Genomic DNA, 20830 nt, shown 5'->3' with positions numbered 1-20830 from the left:
TCCATTCACTCACCACCCTCTGAGTGAAAAACTTACCCCTAACATCACTTCTGTACTTTCCTCCCCGCACCTTAAATCTGTGTCCTCTCGTAGCGACCATTTCAACCCGGGGAAATAGCCTCTGAGAATCCACCCTATCTATTCCTCTCAACATTTTATAAACTCCTATCAGGTCGCCTCTCAACTTTCGTCTCTCCAGGGAAAAGAGACCCAGTTCCCTCAACCTAACTTCATAAGGCATGCCTCCCAGTCCAGGCAACATCCTTGTAAATCTCCTCTGTACCCTTTCAATAGCTTCTACGTCTTTCCTATCGTGAGGCGACCAGAACTGCGCACAGTACTCCAAATGAGGCCTGACAAGGTCTTATAAAGTTGCAGCATTACCTCCCGACTCCTAAAGTCAATCCCTCGATTAATGAAGGCCAGTACACCATACGCCTTCTTGACCACCTCTTCCACCTGCGAGGCTGATTTAAGAGTCCTGTGGACCCGGACCCCAAGATCCTTCTGCTCCTCAACACTACTAAGACTCCTGAATTAAATTCCATTTGCCATTTCTCCACCCAATTTTCCAGCCTATCTATACCCTGTTGTATTCTCTGACAATGTTCATTGCTATCCGTGACTCCAGCAATCTTTGTGTCGTCCGCAAACTTACTAATCAGACCAACTACATCTTCCAAACCATTTATATAAATCACAAACAGCAGAGGTCCCAGTACAGATCCCTGCAGAACACCACTGGTCACAGACCTCCAATCAGAAAAAGACCCCTCCACTGCTACCCTCTGTCTTCTATGGTCAAGCCAGTTCTGTGCCCATCTAGCTGTTTCAGCTTTGATCCTGTGAGATTTAACCTTCTGCACCAGTGTGCCATGAGGGACCTTGTCAAATGCTTCACTAAAATCCATGGCCCTTCCCTCGTCAATCGTTTTTGTGACCTCCTCAAAAAACTCAATCAAATTTGTGAGGTATGACCTCCCTTGTACAAAATCATGTTGTCTGTCGCTAATGAGACTATTCAGTTCTAAATGTGTATAGATCCGATCTCTAACAATCTTCTCCAACAATTCCCCTACCATGGAAGTCAAGCTCGCTGGCCTATAATTACCTGGGTTATCCTTGCTACCCTTAAATAACAGGACCACATTTGCTAACCTGCAGTCCTCTGGGACCTCACCTGTGTCCAGTGAAGAAACAAAGATTTCTGTTAGATGTGCAGAAATTTCATCCCTTGTCTCTCTCAGTAACCTCGGACAGATGCCATCTGACACTGGGGATTTGTCTACCTTAATGCTTCCTAAAACACCTAAAACTTTCTCCCTTGTAATTGCGATTTGTTCTAACGGGTCTACACATCCCTCTGAGACGCTCCCAATCAACGTGTCCTTCTCCTTTGTGAATACTGATGCAAAATATTCATTTAGGATCTCACCAACCTCCTTGGGTTCTAAGCATAATTCCCCTCATTTGTTCTTGAGCGGTCCGACTCTTTCCCTGGCAACCCTTTTGTTCCTAACGATTGTATAAAATGACTTGGGATTTGTCTTAATCCTGTCTGCCAAGGGCATTTCGTGACCCCTTTTTGCCCTTCTAACTCCCTGTTTGAGTTCTTTTCTACTTTCTTGAACAAATTTACTTGAATTCTTTGAGAGTGTAACAAGTAGAATTGATGGCTGTCAAATAGGAGGCAGAGAGTGGGGGTCAATGGGTGCTATTCGGATTGGCGGTTGGTGACTAGTGGAGTGCCCCAGGGGTCGGTGCTGGGGCCTCAGCTGTTTACTATTTATATAGATGATCTGGAGGAGGGAACCGAATGTATGGTGTCGAAATTTGCTGATGACACCAAGATTGGTGGAACGGCAAATTGTGGAGAGTCTGCAGAAGGATCTAGATAGGCTGGGCGAATGGGCCAGGAACTGGCAAATGGAATTTAATGTTGGCAAGTGTGAGGTTGTCCACTTTGGTAGGAATAATGGTAGGAAGGACTATTACTTACGTGGCGAAAAACTGCAGAATGCGACGGGTGCAGAGGGACCTCGGGGTGCTTGTGCATGAGTCGCAAAAACCCAGCCTGCAGGTGCAGCAGGTGGTCAGGAAGGCGAATGGGATGCTGGCCTTCATAGCGAGGGGGATTGAATATAAAAGTAGGGAGGTCTTGCTGCAACTGTACAGGGCACTGGTGAGGCCGCAGCTGGAGTACTGTGTGCAGTTTTGGTCGCCGCACATATGCAAGGATATTTTGGCCTTGGAGGGAGTGCAGAGGAGGTTTACTAGGCTGATACCGGAGTTGAGGGGGTTGAACTATGAGGAGAGGCTGAATAAACTAGGCTTGTACTTGTTAGAGTTTAGAAGAATGAGGGGAGATCTCATTGAGACATATAAGATGATGAATGGGATGGATAGGATAGAGGTGGAGAGACTCTTCCCGCTCAGAAAGGACAGTAGGACTCGGGGGCACAGCCTCAAGATAAAGGGGGGGCGATTTAGAACGGAGTTGAGGAGGAACTTCTTCACTCAAAGGGTGGTGAATCTCTGGAATTCTCTGCCCGTTGAAGTGGTGGAGGCTGCCTCGCTAAATATATTTAAGACGCGGGTTGATAGGTTTTTGATAGGCAAGGGGATTAAGGGTTATGGGGAGAGGGCAGGAATGTGGAACTGAGCCACGACAGATCAGCCATGATCTTATTGAATGGCAAGGCAGGCTCGAGGGGCTAGATGGCCTACTCCTGCTCCTATTTCTTATGTTCTTATGAGGGGGAGCCAGAGGATGTGGTTTATTTGGACTTCCAGAAGGCTTTTGTCGAAGTCTCATCTAACAGATTGGTGTGTAAAATTTCAAGCGCATGGGATTGGTAGTGTATTGAGACATATGGAAAGCTGGCGGGCAGACAAGAAACAAAGAACAATACAGCACAGGAAACAGGCCCTTTGGCCCTGAAGTCTGCGCTGCTCATTGGTCCAACTGGACCATTTGTTTGTATCTCTCCATTCCCAGTCTGTTAATGTGACGATCCAGATAAGTCTTAAACGATTCCAGTGTGTCCGCTTCCACCACCCTGCTTGGCAGTGCATTCCAGGCCCTCACCACCCTTTGTGTAAAACATGTCCCTCTGATATCTGAGTTAAATCTCACTCCCCTCACCTTGAACCTGTGACCCGTCATGTTAGTCACCTCCCTCCTGGGAAAAAGCTTCCCACTGTTCACCCTATCCATACCCCTCATCATTTTATACACCTCTATTAGGTCTCTCCTCATTCTCCATCTTTCCAGGGAGAACAACCCCAGTTTACCCAATCTCTCCTCATAGCTAAGAGGAGGAATAAATGTGTCTTTTTCTAAGTGGTAGGCAATGATTAGTGAGCTACCGCACGAATCAGTGCCAGGACCCCAGTTATTCACAATGTATATTAATGATTTAGATGCAAGAACTCAAAGTAAAAGCTCCAGATTTGCAGATGACACAAAGGTGGATCAGAGGGTGAGCTGTGAGGAGTATACAGACTTAGGATAGTGTGATTCGGACAAGTTGAGTGAGTGGGTAGATGCAGTGTAATGTGGATAAGTTTGAGGTTATCCATTGTTGTGGCAAAAACAGGAAGGCAGATTATTATCTGAATGGCTATAGATTGGAAGAGGGGAGTGTGCAGCAGGACCTGGGTGTCCTTGTACATCAGTCACTGAAAGTAAGTATGCAGGTGCAGTTGGTGGGGAAGAAAGCAACTTGTATGTTGGCTTTCATAGTAATAGGATTTTTGTTCAGGAGCAGGAATGTCTTGCTGCAGTACCTTTTAAAACTTTAAGACTGTGTACCTTTAAGACTTGATTATCTGTAAAGACTCGTATTCCAACCATTTTCATGTAAATTGAGTCTGTGTCTGTATATGCCCTGTTTGTGAGCACAACTCCTCACTCACCTGAAGAAGGAGCGAGACTCTGAAAGCTTGTGCTGTCAAATAAACCTGTTGGATTTCAACCTGGTATTATGAGACTTCTTACTGTGCTTACCTTAGTCCAACGCCATCATCTCCACATCATTGCTGCAGTTATACAGGGCCTTAGTGAGACCACACCTGGAATATTACGTGCTTGATTCCTTTACTGATTAAAAATCTGTCTGTTTCAGCCTTGAACTTAGTTAATGACCCAACCTCTACAACCCTCTGCTGCAAAGAATTCCACAGATTCCCTCCCCTCTGAGTGAACATAAGGACATAAGAAATAGGAGCAGGCCTAGGCCAACTAACCCGCTGAGCCTGCCCCGCCATTCAATAAGATCATGGCTGATCTGAAGTGGATCAATTCCACTTTCTCGCTTTCTCCCCATAACCCTTAATTCCCTTGTCTATCAGAAATCTATCTACCCGTGACTTAAATGTACTTAGCGAGGTCACCTCCACCACTTCAATGGTTAGAGAATTCCAGAGATTCACCACCCTTTGAGTGAAGAAGTTCCTCAACTCCGTTCTAAAGTGTCCCCCCGCCCCCCTATTTTGAGACTGTGCCCTCTAGTTCTGTTTTCCTTTCTAAGCATAAGAAATAGGAGCAGGATTAGGCCATCTAGCCCTTCGAGCCTGCCCTGCCATTCAATAAGATCATGGCTGATCTGAAGTGGCTCAGTTCCACTTTCCCGCTTTCTCCCCATAACCCTTAATTCCCTTGCCTACCAAAAACCTATCTACTCGTGTCTTAAATATATTTAGCGAGGTAGCCTCCACCACATCAACAGACGGAGAATTCCAGAGATTCACCACCCTTTGAGTGAAGAAGTTCCTCCTCAACTCCATTCTAAACTGCGCCCCCCTTATCTTGAGGCTGTGTCCTCTAGTCCTGCTGTCCTTTCTGAGCGGGAAGAAACTCTCTACCTCTACCCTATCCATCCCCTTCATTATCTTATACGTCTCTATAAGATCCCCCTCATCCTTCTAAACTCCAACAAGTACAAACTTAGTCTATTTCACCTCTCTTCATAGTCCAACCCCCTCATCTCCGGTATCAGCCTAGTGAACCTCCTCTGCACTAAGCGGAAAGAATCTCTCTACCTCTATCCTATCTAGCCCCTTCATTATCTTATATGTCTCAATAAGATCCACCCTCAGCCTTCTAAACTCCAATAAGTACAGGCCCAGTCTATTCAATCTCTCCTCATAAGCTAACTCCCTATCTCTGGTATCAACCGAGCGAACCTTCTCTGTACTCCCTCCAAGACCAATATATCCTTTCGCAGTCAAAGTGAAGAAATTCCTTCTCATCTCTGTCTTAAATGGGCGACCCCCTACTCTGAGATTATGGTCTCTGGTTTGGGACTCTCCAGTAAGAGAAACAACCTCTCAGCATCTAGCCTGTCAAGGCCATGTAAGTCATATACGTCTCATTAAGGTCACCTCTCATTCTTCTTAACTCCAGTGCATACAGGCCCAACCTAATTAACCTCTCCTCATAAGAACATCCCTCCATGGTCAGGATCAACTTATTGAACCTTCTCTGGATTGCCTCCAATGCTCGTATATCTTTGCTTACATAAGAGGACCCAAAATGTTTCCAGTATTCTGGGTGTATGCAGTGAATGATGACTTCAATAGAAATAATATGCAGGGGTTATAAGGAAAGGCAGGGGAACGGCACAAAGTCAGGATGTTCATTTGGAAAGCTGGTGCAGCCACAGTGGGCTAACTGGCAGCTTCCTGCACTTTAACAATATTCTGATTCTGTAATCGAATGATTGCATCGGCTTGAGATGTTGAATGGCTACTGCTATTTAGATGCCAAGTGCTTCAATGTAATGCAGCTTGACATTGATGTGTGAGCTTCTGGGGTGCCGATGTTAGGTGCTACTCATGGAGTTCATCGGTTGACAAGATGGAGTGTTGTTTCTACTGATGTGGTATCTGATGTAGGTGACTGATTATAGGTGATGCAGCATTGGTGTGTGTGGTTGGTTTAATGATTGAGTAATTGGCACTGGGCGATGCTCTGAATTTTTTCCACTTATCAGTGTTTGTTTGTTCGCTCATCCTATAGGTTCATACAAAGTTCCATAATCGACAGGCACATGTCCCTGGTAGTGACACCTCCTGCCTCAGCTTCTCATATGACGGAAATACTCTGGCATCACGTGGTGGTATGTCCTTATGCCTATACTTGTATCTTAGTACCTCTGGCTGTGATTGACAGCATTGGGAATAGACAGCAAACATCCATAAGCACCTTGAGATTTTACCAGTGTGTTTGTGTTCCTTGTTGGTTTAGATCACGGTTGACTCAAGTTCAGAAGGGAATTAGGAATGCCCAACTGTAGGATCAGTGTCCCACATTCCTTGTTATCATTTGTCAGGCCCTGGACACTGGTCCCTTTGGTAGGGTTTGTTTCTGAGGGAGTTGGGGGTTAGTGAGAAATTATTTACAATGGCTGTAGGATGAGATTCACAGCGTACAGACCCAACCTACTCAACCACCCCTCATAAGAAAATCCCTCCATCCCAGGATCCACCACATGGACTTTCTCTAGACTGCCTCCAATGCCAGTGCATCTTTCTTGACATAAGAGGGCATGTGCAGTGAATGATGAGTTTAGTAGAAATAATATGTAGGGAATATGAAGAAAGGCAGGGGAATGGCATTAAGTCAGTTCATTTGGAGAGCTGGTGCAGCCACGATGGGCTGACTGGCTATTTCCTGCACCATAACAACTTGGGCAAGATGCTGAATGCAAAATGTAGGAGCTTGGACCTCTTTCCCCCACATACAATCATACAGATTTCATGGAACAAAAGGTGACATGGCCCATCGTGTTTGCACTGACCAGGAAATGAGCCATCCAACCTAATCCCAATCTCCAGCATTTTCCATGTCGCCCTGCGGGTTGCAGCTCTTCAGATACATCTCCAGACAACCGAGTGTTTCACCTCAACTACCCTTTCGGTAGTTAGTTCGCTACTCCTCCAAACCTTGAATTATAATAAATTTCCTCAGTTTACCCTCAAATCCTTCCACCAGTTATTGAAATCTGTGCCCCTGAGTCACTAACCTCCCTGCTGAAGTAAACAGGCCCTTCCCATCCACTGCTTGCCTTCATCAGCCGGGACATTGAGTTTAAAAATTGGCAAGTTATGTTGCAGGTTTGTAGAACCTTAGTTCAGCCGCACCCTGGGAAAAACCTTCTGCCTATCCACTCTGTCCATGCCTCTTATAATCTTGTAGATTTCTATCAGGTCGCCCCTCAACCTCCGTTGTTTCAGTGAGAACAAACCAAGTTTCTCCTACCTCTCCTCATAGCTAATGCCCTCCATACCAGGCAACATCCTGGTAAATCTTCTCTGTACCCTCTCCAAAGCCTCCACGTCCTTAGTGTGGCGGCTAAAATTGAACATAGTATTCCAATTGTGGCCTCACTAAGGTTCTATAAAACTGCAACATGACTTGCCAAATTTTAAACTCGGTGCCCCGGCCGATGAAGGCAAGCATGCCATATGTCTTCTTGACTACCTTCTCCACCTGCATTGCCACTTCGAGTGACCTGTGTACCTGTACACTGTTTGCCTTTCAATACGCTAAAGGGTTCTGCCCATCTTTCTACCCAAGTCTCCAACTGATCTATATCCTGCTGTATCCTCTGATGATCCTGATTGCTATCCACAAATCCACCAATCTTTGTGTCGTCTGCAAACTTACTAATCAATCCAGTGACATGTTCCTCCAAATCATTTATATATATTACGAACAGCAAAGGTCACAGCACTAATCTCTGAGGAATGCCACTTGTCCCAGCCCTCCCTTCAGACACGCACCCTTCCACTGCTACCCTCTGTCCTCTTTGACTGAGACACCATCTTTATATGCCGTGTTTGTGAATAGAACTCCCACTCACCTAACGAAGGGGCAGCGCTCCAAAAGCTAGTGGCTTTTGCTACCAAATAAACTTGTTGGACTTTAACCTGGTGTTGTGAGACTTCTTACTGTGTTTACCCCAGTTCAACGCCGGCATCTCCACATCATGAGCTCCCTTGTACCCAGTGAGGATACAAAGATTTCTCTCAAGGCCCCAGCAATTTCCTCCCTTATCCCGCTCAATGTTCTGGGGTAAATCCCATCAGGCCCTGGGGACTTGTCTACTTTAATGTCCCTCAAGAACCCCAGTACCATGTCGTTTTTGATCTCAACGTGATTGCAACTATCTACACATCCTTTCCCAGACTCATCATCCACCAACTCCTCTTTGGTGAATACTGACACAAAGTGTTCATTTCTTATCTTGCCCATTTCCTCTGGCTCCATGCATAGATTCCCTCCCTTGTCCTTGATTGGGCCAACCCTCTCCCTGGCTAACCTCTTGCTCTTTATATGTGTATAAAAAGTCTTGGGATGTTCCTTAATCCTGCTGGCCAATGCTTTTTCATCACTCCTTTTAGCCCTCCTTACTCCTTGCTTAAGTTTCTTTCTACTTTCGTTGTATTCCACATTTGCTTTGTGTGTTCCCAGCCTCCTCGCCTTGACAAATGCTTCCTTTTTCTCTTTGACTAGGCTCACAATATATCTCGTTATCCAAGGTTTCCAAAACTTGCCATACTTATCCTTCATCCTTACAGGAATGTGCCGGTCCTGAATCCCTATCAACTTACACCTGAAAGCCTCCCACGTGCCAGTTGTTGATTAGCCCTCAAACATCTGCCCCCAATCTACATTCTTCAGTTCCTGCCTTATGTTATTGTAATTAGCCTTCCCCCAATTCAGCACCTTAACTTGAGGACTATACTTATCTTTATCCATCAGTACTTTAAAGCTTACTGAGTTGTGGTCACTGTTCATGAACTGCTCCCATACTGAAACATGGACCACTGACTGGGCTCATTTCCCAATACCAGGTCCAGGATGGCCCCTTCCGTAGTTGGACTATCTACGTACTGTTTAAAGAAGCCCTCATGGAGTTTACAAACTCTGCCCCATCCTCGCCCCTAGCGCTAAGTGAGTCCCAGTCAACATAGGGAAAGTTAAAATCTCCCACCAAAGCAACCTTGTTACTTTTACACCTTGCCAAAATCTGCCTACATTATCTGTTCCTGTATCTCCCTCTGGCAGTTGGGTGGCCTATAGTAAACTCCCAACATTGTGACTACACCTTTCCTATTCCTGAGCTCTATCCATATTGCCTCGCTGTAGGAGCCCTCCAAGCTGTCCTTGCAACATACAGCTGTGATTCTCCTTAACCAGTAGTGCAACTCATCCATCCCTTTCACATGCCCCTCTATCCCGCCTGAAACATCTATATTCTGGAATGTTAAGCTGCCAATCGTGTGCTTCCCTTAACCAAGTCTCTGTAATGGCAACAACATTGAAGTTCCTAGTACTAATCCAAGTCTAAGTTCATCTGCCTTACCTGCTAGACTTTCCACATTGAAACAAATGCACTTCAGTCCACCTGACCCTCTTTGATCAGCAACCCCATTCCTCTTGCTCTTAAGCTAATTCATAGAGTCATAGAGGTTTGCAACTTGGAAACAGGCCCTTTGGCCCAACTTTTTCATGCTGCCCTTTTTTTAATAATCCCTAAACTAATCCCAATTGCCCGTATTTGGCCCATATCACTGTATACCCATTGTACCCATCTAACTATCTAAATGCTTTTTAAAAGGTAACATTGTACCCACCTCTACTCCTACCTCTGACACCTTGTTCCAGACACTTGCCACCCTCTGTGTGAAAAAACTGCCCCTCTGGACACTTGTGTATCTCTCCCCTCTCACCTTAAACCTGTGCCCTCTAGTTTTAGACTCCCCTACCTTTGGGAAAAGATATTGACTATCTACCTGATCTATGCCCCTCATTATTTTATAGACATCTATAAGGTCACCCCTCAGCCTCTTACGCTCCAGAGAATTCACCTTTGCTTTGGTTCCCACCTCTCTGCCAAACTAGTTTAAATCCTCCTGTGTGACACCAGCAACCCTCATGGCCAGAATATTTATGCTTTTCCAGTTTCGATGCAATCCGTCCTTCTTGTGCAGGTCCTATCTGCCCCATAAGAGATTCCAATGGTCCAGATATCTGAAACCCTCCCTCCTATACCAGCTGTTTCGCCATGTGTTGAGCTGCACTATCTTCCTATTGCTAGCCTCACGAGCACATGGAACAGGGAGTAATCCTGAGATTACAACCCTAGATGTCTTGCTTTCTAACTTTTTACCCCTCTCCCTAAACTGCTGCTTGAAGACCACATCACTCTTCCTTTCAATGTCATTCACACACCTCTGGTTTCACAGACTCTTTATTATAATTTATAGCATCAAGTCTGCCGTAGCTCTCTGAAAGAGCATTCTATCTCGTCCTACTCCCTTTTCTGGTCCCCTTATTGCTCATTATTTGTTTACGGAAAGCAATCAATCCAATTGAATTTTTAATGTTTGACTGAACCTGCCTCCAACGCCCCCTCAAGAAGATTGTTTCACATTCGATCCTCTAGGTAACAACGTTTTTTACTCTCATCACTTCTGCTCCTTTTGCTCATTATTTTGAATCTGTGCCTCTAGTTCTTGATGTACTTTTGATAAGGAACAGCCTGTCCATACTCCTCAGGACCTTGAATACCTCTAAGTATCCTCTCAACCCTCTTCTCAAAAAAAAAACCAGATCCAACCTCTTCAATGTATAGAACGTAGAACAGTGCAGCACAGGAACAGGCCCTTCAGCCCACATGATGCCAAATTAAACTAATCCCTTCTGCTTGCCCTTGATCCATATCCCTCTATTCTTTGAATATTCATGTACTATCTGAAAGCCACTTAATCGCCCCCTCGTATCTGCCTCCATCCACACAGATACACTTTCTTATCCCTGGAAGCATTCTTGTGAATCTCCTTTCTGCTGTCTCCAATGCTTTCACATCTTTCCTCATGTATCATTACCAGAACTGAGCACAGTCTTCAGATGAGATCTAATTAGTGTATTGAACTACTGTGCGCAGTTCTGGTCGCCTCACTACAGGAAGGATGTGGAAGCTATTGAGAGGGCACAGAGGAGATGCACAAGGATGTTGCCTGGATTGGGAGGCATGCCTTATGAGGATAGGTTGAGGGAGCTGGGACTCTTCTCCCTGGAGAGACGAAGGATGAGAGGCAACCTGATAGCGTTTACAAAATGTTGGGAGGTATAGTTCGGGTGGATTCTCGGAGGCTATTTCCTAGGGCTGAAATGGTCGCTACGAGAGGACACAGGTTTAAGGTGCTGGGGAGCGGGTACAGAGGAGATGTCAGGGGTAAGTTTTTCACTCAGAGGGTGGTGAGTGAGTGGAATCGGCTGCCGTCGGTGGTGGCAGAGGCAAACTCGCTGGGGTCTTTTAAGAGACTTCTGGATGAGTATATGGGATTTAATGGGATTGAGAGTTATAGATAGTTCTATGGCCTGGTAGGTATGGATATGATCGGTGCAACTTGTGGGCCGAAGGGCCTGTTTGTGCTGTAGTGTTCCATGATATAGGGTGGAAGCAAGGATTAGGGTATTGAATTTGATCTGCCATGATCATATTGAATGGTGGAGCAAGCTCAAAGGGCTGAATGACCTACTTCTCTTTCTATTTCCTATTATATAGGAACAGGAATTGGCCATTCAGCCCTTCAAAGGGATCTTGACTGATCGGATGCTTCAGTACCTTTTAATGTCTGCTATACCCACAGCCTTTTGCATTATTATTAATAATCAGAAACCTAGCAATCTCTGCTTTAAACATACGCAATGACTGAACTTACATAGCCCACTGGGTAGAAAATTCCAAAAATTCTCAACCTGCCATGTAAATAAATATCTCCTTATCTCAATCCTAAGTGGTTTTGATCTGGAATGCGCCACCGGGGAATGCGATGGAGGCAAGTTAAATCAAGGCATTGTTAGGATAAAGCCAGACAAGACACCAACAATTTTTGACTCTGGAATTAGAGTGAGGACAAGATGTTTCACTCCAGGCACGATGTGACTGACACACTGGGAAGCTTTTATCAAAACAAACTTTATTTAACAAAATTTAATTATAACAAATGAATTAGCTTAACCTTTAACAATTGCACTATACTTAAACATGACAGGAGACCATTCTTAACGGCTATGAGTCCAAATCAAGCAATACTTCCCGTAAAATCCTCTTTAAAATTAGTTAGCAAGACACAAGCATATTTGCTTTGATTTAAGTTAGCAGGCTTAGAGCTTTCAGTAAGCTTCTGGAAGACAGAAGCTTCAGACGCCTCCAGCTTTTGGTTTAAATGAAAATTAAATAGGGCTTTCCTGAATGCTTAGCTCTTCCCCTTACTTGAGAAAGGATGTATTAGCTTTCGAGCAAGTGCAGAGAAGGTTCACCAAGTTGATTCCGGAGATGAGGTTAGCTTATGAGGAGAGATTGAGTAGACTTGGCCTGTACTCGTTGGAATTTAGAAGGCTGAGGGGAGATCTTATAGAGACATATAAGATAATGAAGGGACCAGACAGGGTAGAAGCAGAGAGATTATTTAAGAACATAAGAAATAGGAGCCGGAGTAGGCCGTCTAGCCCTTCAAGCCTGCCCCGCCATTCAATAAGATCATGGCTGATCTGAAGTGGATCAGTTCCACTTCAGGGAATTGTGATGGGGAAACTGGGACAGAGGAGGTTAGCTCCCAGGTAGGGGAGGACCGCAGGCAGTATGGGGGGGAGGTTAGACAGGGGGTGGAGAAGGGAAATGCCCAGACTGAGGGGGTGAAGTGTATATATTTTAATGCAAGGAGTGTAGTGAATAAGGTAGATGAGCTTAGGGCGTGGATTGCTGCTTGGGATTGTGATGTGGTGGCCATTACGGAGACTTGGATGTCTCAGGGACAGGACTGGGTACTTCAGGTGCCAGGTTTCAGATGCTTCAGGAAGGACAGGGAGGATGGCAGAAGAGGTGGTGGAGTGGCACTGTTGATCAGGGACAGTGTCATGGCTGCAGAGAAGGAGGATGCCGTGGAGGGACTATCTACAGAGTCTCTGTGGGTGGAAGTTACAAACAGCAAAGGGTCAAAAACTTTGCTGGGTGTATTCTATAGGCCACCCAATAGTGACAGGGAAGTTGAAGAGCAGATAGGGAAACAGATTCTGGAGAGATGTATTAATAACAGAGTTGTCGTGATGGGAGACTTCAATTTCCCAAACATCGACTGGAATATCCCTAGGGTAAGGGGTTTGGATGGGGAGGAGTTTGTTAGGTGTGTTCAGGAAGGTTTCCTGACACAGTATGTGGATGAGCCTACGAGGGGAGAGGCTGTACTTGACCTGGTACTGGCGAATGAACCAGGGCAGGTGATGGATCTCTCGGTAGGGGAGCATCTTGGGAATGGTGACCATAATTCTATCTCCTTCACAATTGCATTGGAACGAGATAGGATCAGGCAGGCTAGGAAGGTGTTTGTCTGGAGTAAGGGGAGATACAAAGAAGTCAGGAAGTTACTTGGACAAATAAACTGGAAGGAGGCGTTCTTAGGGAAAAGTACCGAAGGAAGGTGGCGGATATTCAAGGAATGTTTGTCTGGAGCTATGCGTGACAACGTTCCGATGAGACAAGGGGGTTTTGGTAGGTTGCGGGAACCGTGGTGCACGAAGGCTGTGTTGAACCTAGTCAGGAGGAAAGGGAAGGTGTACAAAAGGTTCAGGGAACTCGGAGAGGTTAAGGATCTTGAAGAGTATAAGGACTGTAGAAAGGAGCTTAAAAGGGAAATTAGGAGAGCCAGAAGGGGTCATGAGGAGACCTTGGCGGGTAAGATTAAGGAGAATCCCAAGGCCTTTTATAAATATGTGAAAGGTAAAAGGATGAGAAGAGAAGGGATAGGACCTATAAAAGGTGAAGGGGGGTAAGGTCTGTGTGGAACCAGAAGAAATGGCAGAGGTGCTTAATGAGTACTTTGCCTCAGTATTCACGGTGGAAGCTGATCTGGGAGATTTTGCCACGGATTTGCAGCAGATGGAAAAGATTGAGTTTGTGGATATTAAGGTGGAGGATGTGTTAGAACTTTTGAATTCTATCAAGATAGATAAGTCGCCGGGACCAGATGGGATGTACCCCAGGATACTGTGGGAGGCGAGGGAAGTGATTGCAGAGCCCCTGGCGATGATCTTTGCGTCGTCAATGGAGACGGGAGAGGTTCCAGAGGATTGGAGGATTGCGGATGTAGTCCCTATTTTCAAGAAAGGGAACAGAGATAGCCCGGGAAATTACCGACCGGTGAGTCTGACCTCAGTGGTTGGTAAGCTGATGGAGAGGCTTCTGAGGGACAAGATTTACGACCATTTGGAGAGGTTTGACATGATCAGGAATAGTCAGCATGGATTTGTCAAGGGCAGGTCGTGCCTCACGAGCCTAGTTGAGTTCTTCGATAATGTGACTGAACACATTGACGAAGGAAGAGCGGTGGATGTGGTGTACATGGACTTCAGCAAGGCGTTTGATAAGGTCCCCCATGCAAGACTTCTTGAGAAGGTGAGAGGGCATGGGATCCAAGGGGCTTTGGCCTTGTGGATCCAGAACTGGCTTGCCTGCAGAAGGCAGAGAGTGGTTGTGGATGGGTCTTTTTCGGCATGGAGGTCAGTCACCAGTGGAGTGCCCCAGGGATCTGTTCTGGGACCCTTGTTGTTTGTCATTTTCATAAATGACCTGGATGAGGAAGTGGAAGGATGGGTAAGTAAGTTCGCTGATGACACGAAGGTCAGTGGTGTTGTGGATGGTGTGGAAGGATGGCAAAAGTTGCAGCAGGACATAAATAGGATGCAGGACTGGGCGGAGAAGTGGCAGGTGGACTTCAACGCGGATAAATGCGTAGTCGTCCATTTTGGCAGAACCAACGGGATGAACGAGTACACTATCAAGGGCAGGAGTCTTGGTAGTGTTGAGGAGCAGAAGGATCTTGGGGTCCGGGTCCACAGGACTCTTAAATCGGCCTCGCAGGTGGAAGAGGTGGTCAAGAGGGCGTATGGTGTACTGGCCTTCATTAATTGAGGAATTGAGTTTAGGAGTCGGGAGGTAATGCTGCAACTTTATAAGACCCTTGTCAGGCCTCATTTGGAGTATTGTGCGCAGTTCTGGTCGCCTCACTATAGGAAAGACGTAGAAGCTATTGAAAGGGTACAGAGGAGATTTACAAGGATGTTGCCTGGACTGGGAGGCATGCCTTATGAAGTTAGGTTGAGGGAACTGGGTCTCTTTTCCCTGGAGAGACGAAGGTTGAGAGGCGACCTGATAGAAGTTTATAAAATGTTGAGAGGAATAGATAGGGTGGATTCTCAGAGGCTATTTCCCCGGGTTGAAATGGTTGCTACGAGAGGACACAGGTTTAAGGTGCGGGGAGGAAAGTACAGAAGTGATGTTAGGGGTAAGTTTTTCACTCAGAGGGTGGTGAGTGAATGGAATCGGCTGCCGTCAGTGGTGGTGGAGGCGAACTCGCTGGGGTCTTTTAAAAGACTTCTGGATGAGTATATGGGGTTTTATGGGATTGGGGGTTATAGATAGGTCTATAGATTGGTAGGTGTTGATGTGATCGGCGCAACTCGTGGGCCGAAGGGCCTGTTTGTGCTGTAGTATTCTATGTTCACTTTCCTGCCTGCTCCCCATAACCCTTAATTCCCTTGTCTATCAGAAACCTATCTACCCATGACTTAAATATATTCAGCGAGGTAGCCTCCTCCACCTCAACGGGCAGAGAATTGCAGAGATTCACCATCCTTTGAGTGAAGAAGTTCCTCAACTCCAAACTAAACTGCATCCCCACCAATCCCCCCCCCCCCCCCCCGTTTATCTTGAGGCTGTGCCCTCTAGTCCTGCTCTCCTTTCTAAGCAGGAAGAATCTCTCTACCTCTACCCTATCTATCCCCTTCATTATCTTATACGTCTCTACAAGATCCCCCCTCAGCCTTCTAAACTCCAACGAGTACAGACCCAGTCTATTCAATCTGTCCTCGTAGGTTAACCCCCTCATCTCTGGTATCAGCGTAGTGAACCTTCTCTGCACTCCCTCCAGCTGTGGCCTCACCAGTACCCTGTACAGTTGCAGCAAGACCTCCCTACTTTTATATTCTGTCCCCCTCGCTTTTAAGGCCAGCATCCCATTTGCCTTCTTGATCACCTGCTGCACCTGCAGACTGGGCTTTTGCGATTCGTGTACAAGGACCCCCAGGTCCTTCTGCACAGTAGCATGCTGCAGCTTTTTGTCTTTTAAATAATAATCCCTCCGACTATTATTTCTGCCAAAGTGTATAACCTCACATTTGCTAACATTATACTCCATCTGCCAGGTCCTTGCCCACTCATTCAGCCTATCCAGATCTCTCTGCAGACTTTCTGCACCTTCCACGCAATTTGCTTTTCCACTCATCTTCATGTCATCAGCAAATTTTGTTACCCTACACTCAGCCCCCTCCTCCAGATCATCTATGTAAATGGTAAACAGTTGAGGCCCCAGCACCGATCCCTGCGGCACTCCACTTAGAAACAAGAACTAGAGGGCACCGCCTCAAAATAGTGGTGGCGGGGGGTCTGTTTTGAACAGAGTTGAGGAGGAACTTCTTCTCCCAGAGGGTAGTGAATCGTTGGAATTTTCTGCCCATTGAAGCAGTGGAGGCTACCTCACTTAATGTGTTTAAGTCACAGTTAGGTAGATTTTTGACCAATAAGGGAATTAAGAGTTATGGGGAGAAAGCGGGAAAGTGGAACTGAACCAGTATCAGATCAGCCATGATCTTATTGAATGGTGGGGCAGGCTTGAGGGGCTAGATGGCCTCCTCCTGCTCCTATTTCTTATGTTCTTATTAATCACATGATTCTGTCCCTGTCAATCAACCGAATCAAAAACTCACATGACTCTGCACATCGAGTCTAAAATCCCAGAACAGCCTGAAGAAACAGAAGATCCGTTAACTCCACAAAGTGCCAAATTCTGAGCAAAAATCAGTCATGCATCTGCTGCATGTTTTTCAGGAAAATTGCCTCCTGGAACAAAACACTGCCTCTTATCAAACGTATTGAAACATATAAGATGATTAGAGGTTTAGATAGGGTGGATAGTGATAGCCTTTTTCCTCGGATGGAGAAAGCTAGCACGAGGGGGCATGGCTTTAAATTAAGGGGGGGTAGTTATAGGACGGATGTTGGGGTAGGTTCTTTACTCAGAGGGTGGTGAGGGATTGGAATGCCCTGCCTGCTGCAGTTGTAAATGCGCCTAGTTTGGGGGCGTTTAAGAGATCTGTGGATAGGTTTATGGACGAAAAGGGATTGGTTTAGATTAGTGGGTCAGTGTTTTTTTAAAAAAAAACTGGTCGGCGCAACATCGTGGGCCGAAGGGCCTGTTCTGCGCTGTAATGTTCTATGTTCTTAAATCAACCCCACCATAAACGTAAAATATATCAAAACAGCATAGCATCATCACAACATTCAAACATTGAATTATTATTATTTAAAAGAGAACAATGTGTAAGTTATGGGATAAGGTCAGAGGATGACACTAAGTGACTTGCTAATTTGCAGAGCCGATGCACGCACCATGAACTGCTCATCTGTTTTCCAGGAGACGAAACCATTAAAACCTGGGACATGAGGAATTTCCGGAACCCTTTGAATGTAGCATCTGGTCTTCCCAACATCTTCCCAATGTGAGTTATTGCAATTAAAGCTAAAAAAAACTTCAATTTATTTATGCAATGCTTTTTATGGCCACCAGACATCCACAAATGCTTTACAGGAAATGAAGTGGAACGATGTGAAGGCCTTTGGGAGAGTACAGATGAGGTTTCCCTGAATGGCTTCAAGGGTTATGGATTTTACTACCAGATTAGAAATAAAATCAGCAAATGCTTGAAATACTGAGCAGGTTTGACAGGATGTGTGGAGAGAAATGTTAATGTTTCAGGTTGATGGACTTTCTGATGAAGAAGAACTTTTTACTCAGCAAGTAATAATGCCCTGGAATTTGCACCCAGTTTAGTGTTGAAACTGAGACAAATAAATTATTTGAAAAGGAAATGGAATTAGGCAGTCGTGGGACATCAACTTGAAGGGCTCAGAGTGCTCCAGTTTCCTTCCACAGTCCGAAAAATGTGCTGGTTGGTTGAATTGGCCATTCTAAATTCTCCCTCAGTGAATCCACCTAGGTACTGAGTGGGCAAATAAGGGATTTTCACAGTAACTTCATTGCAGTGTTTAATGTAAACCTACGTGTGACACTAATAAATAAACTTAAATTCTAAACAATTGCAGTTCCTGTCAGACTGCACGGATTGGTTGGAGCAACAGTTAGATACACTTGGGGGCATGCAGGAGGTGGAAGGCGTTACAGACAGGACCTTTAGAGACAGACCCAAGATTCAGATGCAGAGATGAGTGACCATCTATCCGATCTAGAAGAGGCAGACAGACATTGCAGAAGTCCCTTGTGGCTATCCCCTTTGCTAATATGTGTAGTGTTTTGGATACTGTTGGGGGGATTGCCTATCAGGGATAGTGACAGCAGGAGCCAGAGCAGTGGCACCACAGCGTGCTCTGCTGTACAGCAAGAAGGGTCAAAGCATAGTGGAGTAGCTTTTTTCCAGGGTGGAAGAGTCAATTACTGTCGGTGGTGGTAGAGGCAAACTCACTGGGGTCTTTTAAAAGACTTCTGGATGAGTATATGGGATCTAATGGCATTGGAAGTTACAGATAGTTTGATGGCTTGGTAGGTATAGATGTGATTGGTGCAACTTGTGGGCCGAAGGGCCTGTTTGTGCCGTAGTGTTCTATGTTCAATTACTAGAGGGCACAGATTTAAGGTGTGAGGGGCAAGGTTTAAAAGAGATGTACAAGGCAGATTTTTTACACAGAGAGTAGTGGGTGCCTGGAACTCATTGCCAGGGGAGGTAGTGGAAGCGGATACGGTAGTGACTTTTAAGGAGCATCTTGACAAGTACATGAATAGGATGGGAATAGAGGGATATGGTCCCTGGAAGGGTAGGGGGTTAGTTAAGTCGGACAGCACAGTCGGTGCAGGCTTGGAGGGCTGAAGGGCCTGTTCCTGTGCTGTAATTTTCTTTGTTCTTTGAGTAGCAGTAAGAGGGGACTCGATAGCAAAGGCACAGGTAGGCATTTCTGTGGCTACAGAAGAAACTCCAGGAGGGTGTGTGTCTTCCCCAGTGTCAAGGATTCCCTTTTGATAATTGCACAGGCAATTCTCAAAAGGGAGGGTGAACAGCCTGAGGTGGTACACATGGGCACTAATGACATAGGCATGAGTCCTTCAGAGGGAGTTAGGTAGTAAGTTTATGTGAGGTGATGACTTAGTGGTGTTATTGCGAGATGGTTTGAATCCCTCCACGGCAGATGGTGGAATTTGAATCCAATACAAAATATCTGAAATTAAGAATCTACTGATGATCATAAAATCATTGTCAACTGTCAGAAAAACCCATCTGGTTCCCTAATGGAACCAGGGAAGGAAATCTGCCATCTTTACCTGGCCTGGCCTACAGAGCCACGGCAATGTGGTTGACTCTCAACAACTGTGAAATGGCCTAGCAATCACTAGGAAGCCTACTGCAGTGATTTCAAGAAGGCAGCTCAGCACCACCTCAAGGGCATCAAGGGATGGGCAATAAATGCTGGTCCAGCCATCAACGCCCGTGTCCCACAAATGAATAAAAGAAGTTGACAAGCAGGACTTCTAGAGTTGTAATCTTGGGATTAGTCCTTGTGCCATGTGCCAGTGAGACTCAGAATAGGAAGATAGTACAGTTAAATATATGGCTAAAGAGCTGGTACAGGAGGGAAGGCTTCAGCAATGTGAATCATTGGGATGTCTTCCAGGGCAGGTGGGACATGCACAAGGAGGGCATGTCCCACCTGCACTCTCTCCAGGTTGCTCCTGAGCTGGAGGGGCACTAATATCCTGGCAGGGAGATTTGCTAGTATCAGCAAAGAACAACACAGCACGGGAAACAGGCCCTTCGGTCCAACGAGCCCGCGCCGCCATTTTAACTTTGAGTCCCCCGTCCGCCCATGACCCTTGTCTATGCTTAAGGGATTCCACATTGAGGGAAGACGAATTAGGGACAACTTTTGCACCAATCAGCCTAAGAGCACATCTTTGGGGTGTGGGAGGAAACCGGAGCACCTGGAGAAAACCCACGCAACCACAGGGAGAATGCGCAAACTCCCACCGACACTGGCCCAAATCCATGTATCTGCACAGCAGACAGTGATAGTCACTGAGCTGTCGTGATGCCCAGCATCTGGCCCAGTTTAAGTGTACACTAATGACGCGAAGTACTAGGCTACTCTCGAAACATCCAAGAGCAGCCCTCGTTCGACCCATCGCGTGTATGCCCCTTGTTGGGGAACAAGTCGGACCGAAGCACCTGTGGATTAAAAGAGAAAACCATCAATACCACGCACACCCTTATACAAACATTCATACCCCCACTACCCTCTGTGTGAAAAACCTCCCCCTAACATCCGAATTATACCTTGTCCCCCTCACCTGAAGCCCATGGCCCCTCGTAATGTGCATTTCCAATCTAGGAAAAAGCTTACCACTGTTTACTCTATACCCTTCATAATCTTATATACCTCTGTTAGATCTCCCCTCAATCTCCGTTTTTCAAGGGAAAACAGCCCCAATTTGCCCAATTTTTCCTCATAACCCAGTTCTTCCATACCAGACAGCATCCTGGTAAACCTCCTCTGCACACTCTCCAGCGTCTCCACGTCTTTCTGGTAGTAAGGCGACCAGAACTGGACGCAGTACTCCAAATGCAAAGGGATATAGATAATCTGAGTGGGTGAGGGTCTGGCAGATGGAGTACAATGTTGGTAAATGTGAA

General features: G+C 45.9%; 1 protein-coding gene across 5 annotated transcripts in view; it reads left to right on the top strand.

Moving 5' to 3' along the window:
* wdr70 (WD repeat domain 70) overlaps positions 1-20830 on the top strand; it is a 190032-nt gene that overhangs the window by 108058 nt on the left and 61144 nt on the right. For all 5 annotated transcript variants that reach the window (XM_080183355.1, XM_080183359.1, XM_080183358.1 and 2 more), the window contains exons 11-12: positions 6023-6122; positions 17548-17632. In XM_080183355.1, the coding sequence (XP_080039481.1) occupies positions 6023-6122; positions 17548-17632 (185 nt within the window). The remainder of the gene's footprint in view (positions 1-6022; positions 6123-17547; positions 17633-20830) is intronic.

The sequence above is a fragment of the Carcharhinus amblyrhynchos genome, unplaced genomic scaffold, assembly GCF_965287045.1.
Source record: "Carcharhinus amblyrhynchos unplaced genomic scaffold, sCarAmb.v2.hapA chromosome_265, whole genome shotgun sequence".
In the NCBI taxonomy this organism is placed as follows: domain Eukaryota; kingdom Metazoa; phylum Chordata; class Chondrichthyes; order Carcharhiniformes; family Carcharhinidae; genus Carcharhinus; species Carcharhinus amblyrhynchos.
Note: the sequence above shows the minus strand (reverse complement) of the source record. Positions and strands in the feature narration are given on the sequence as shown.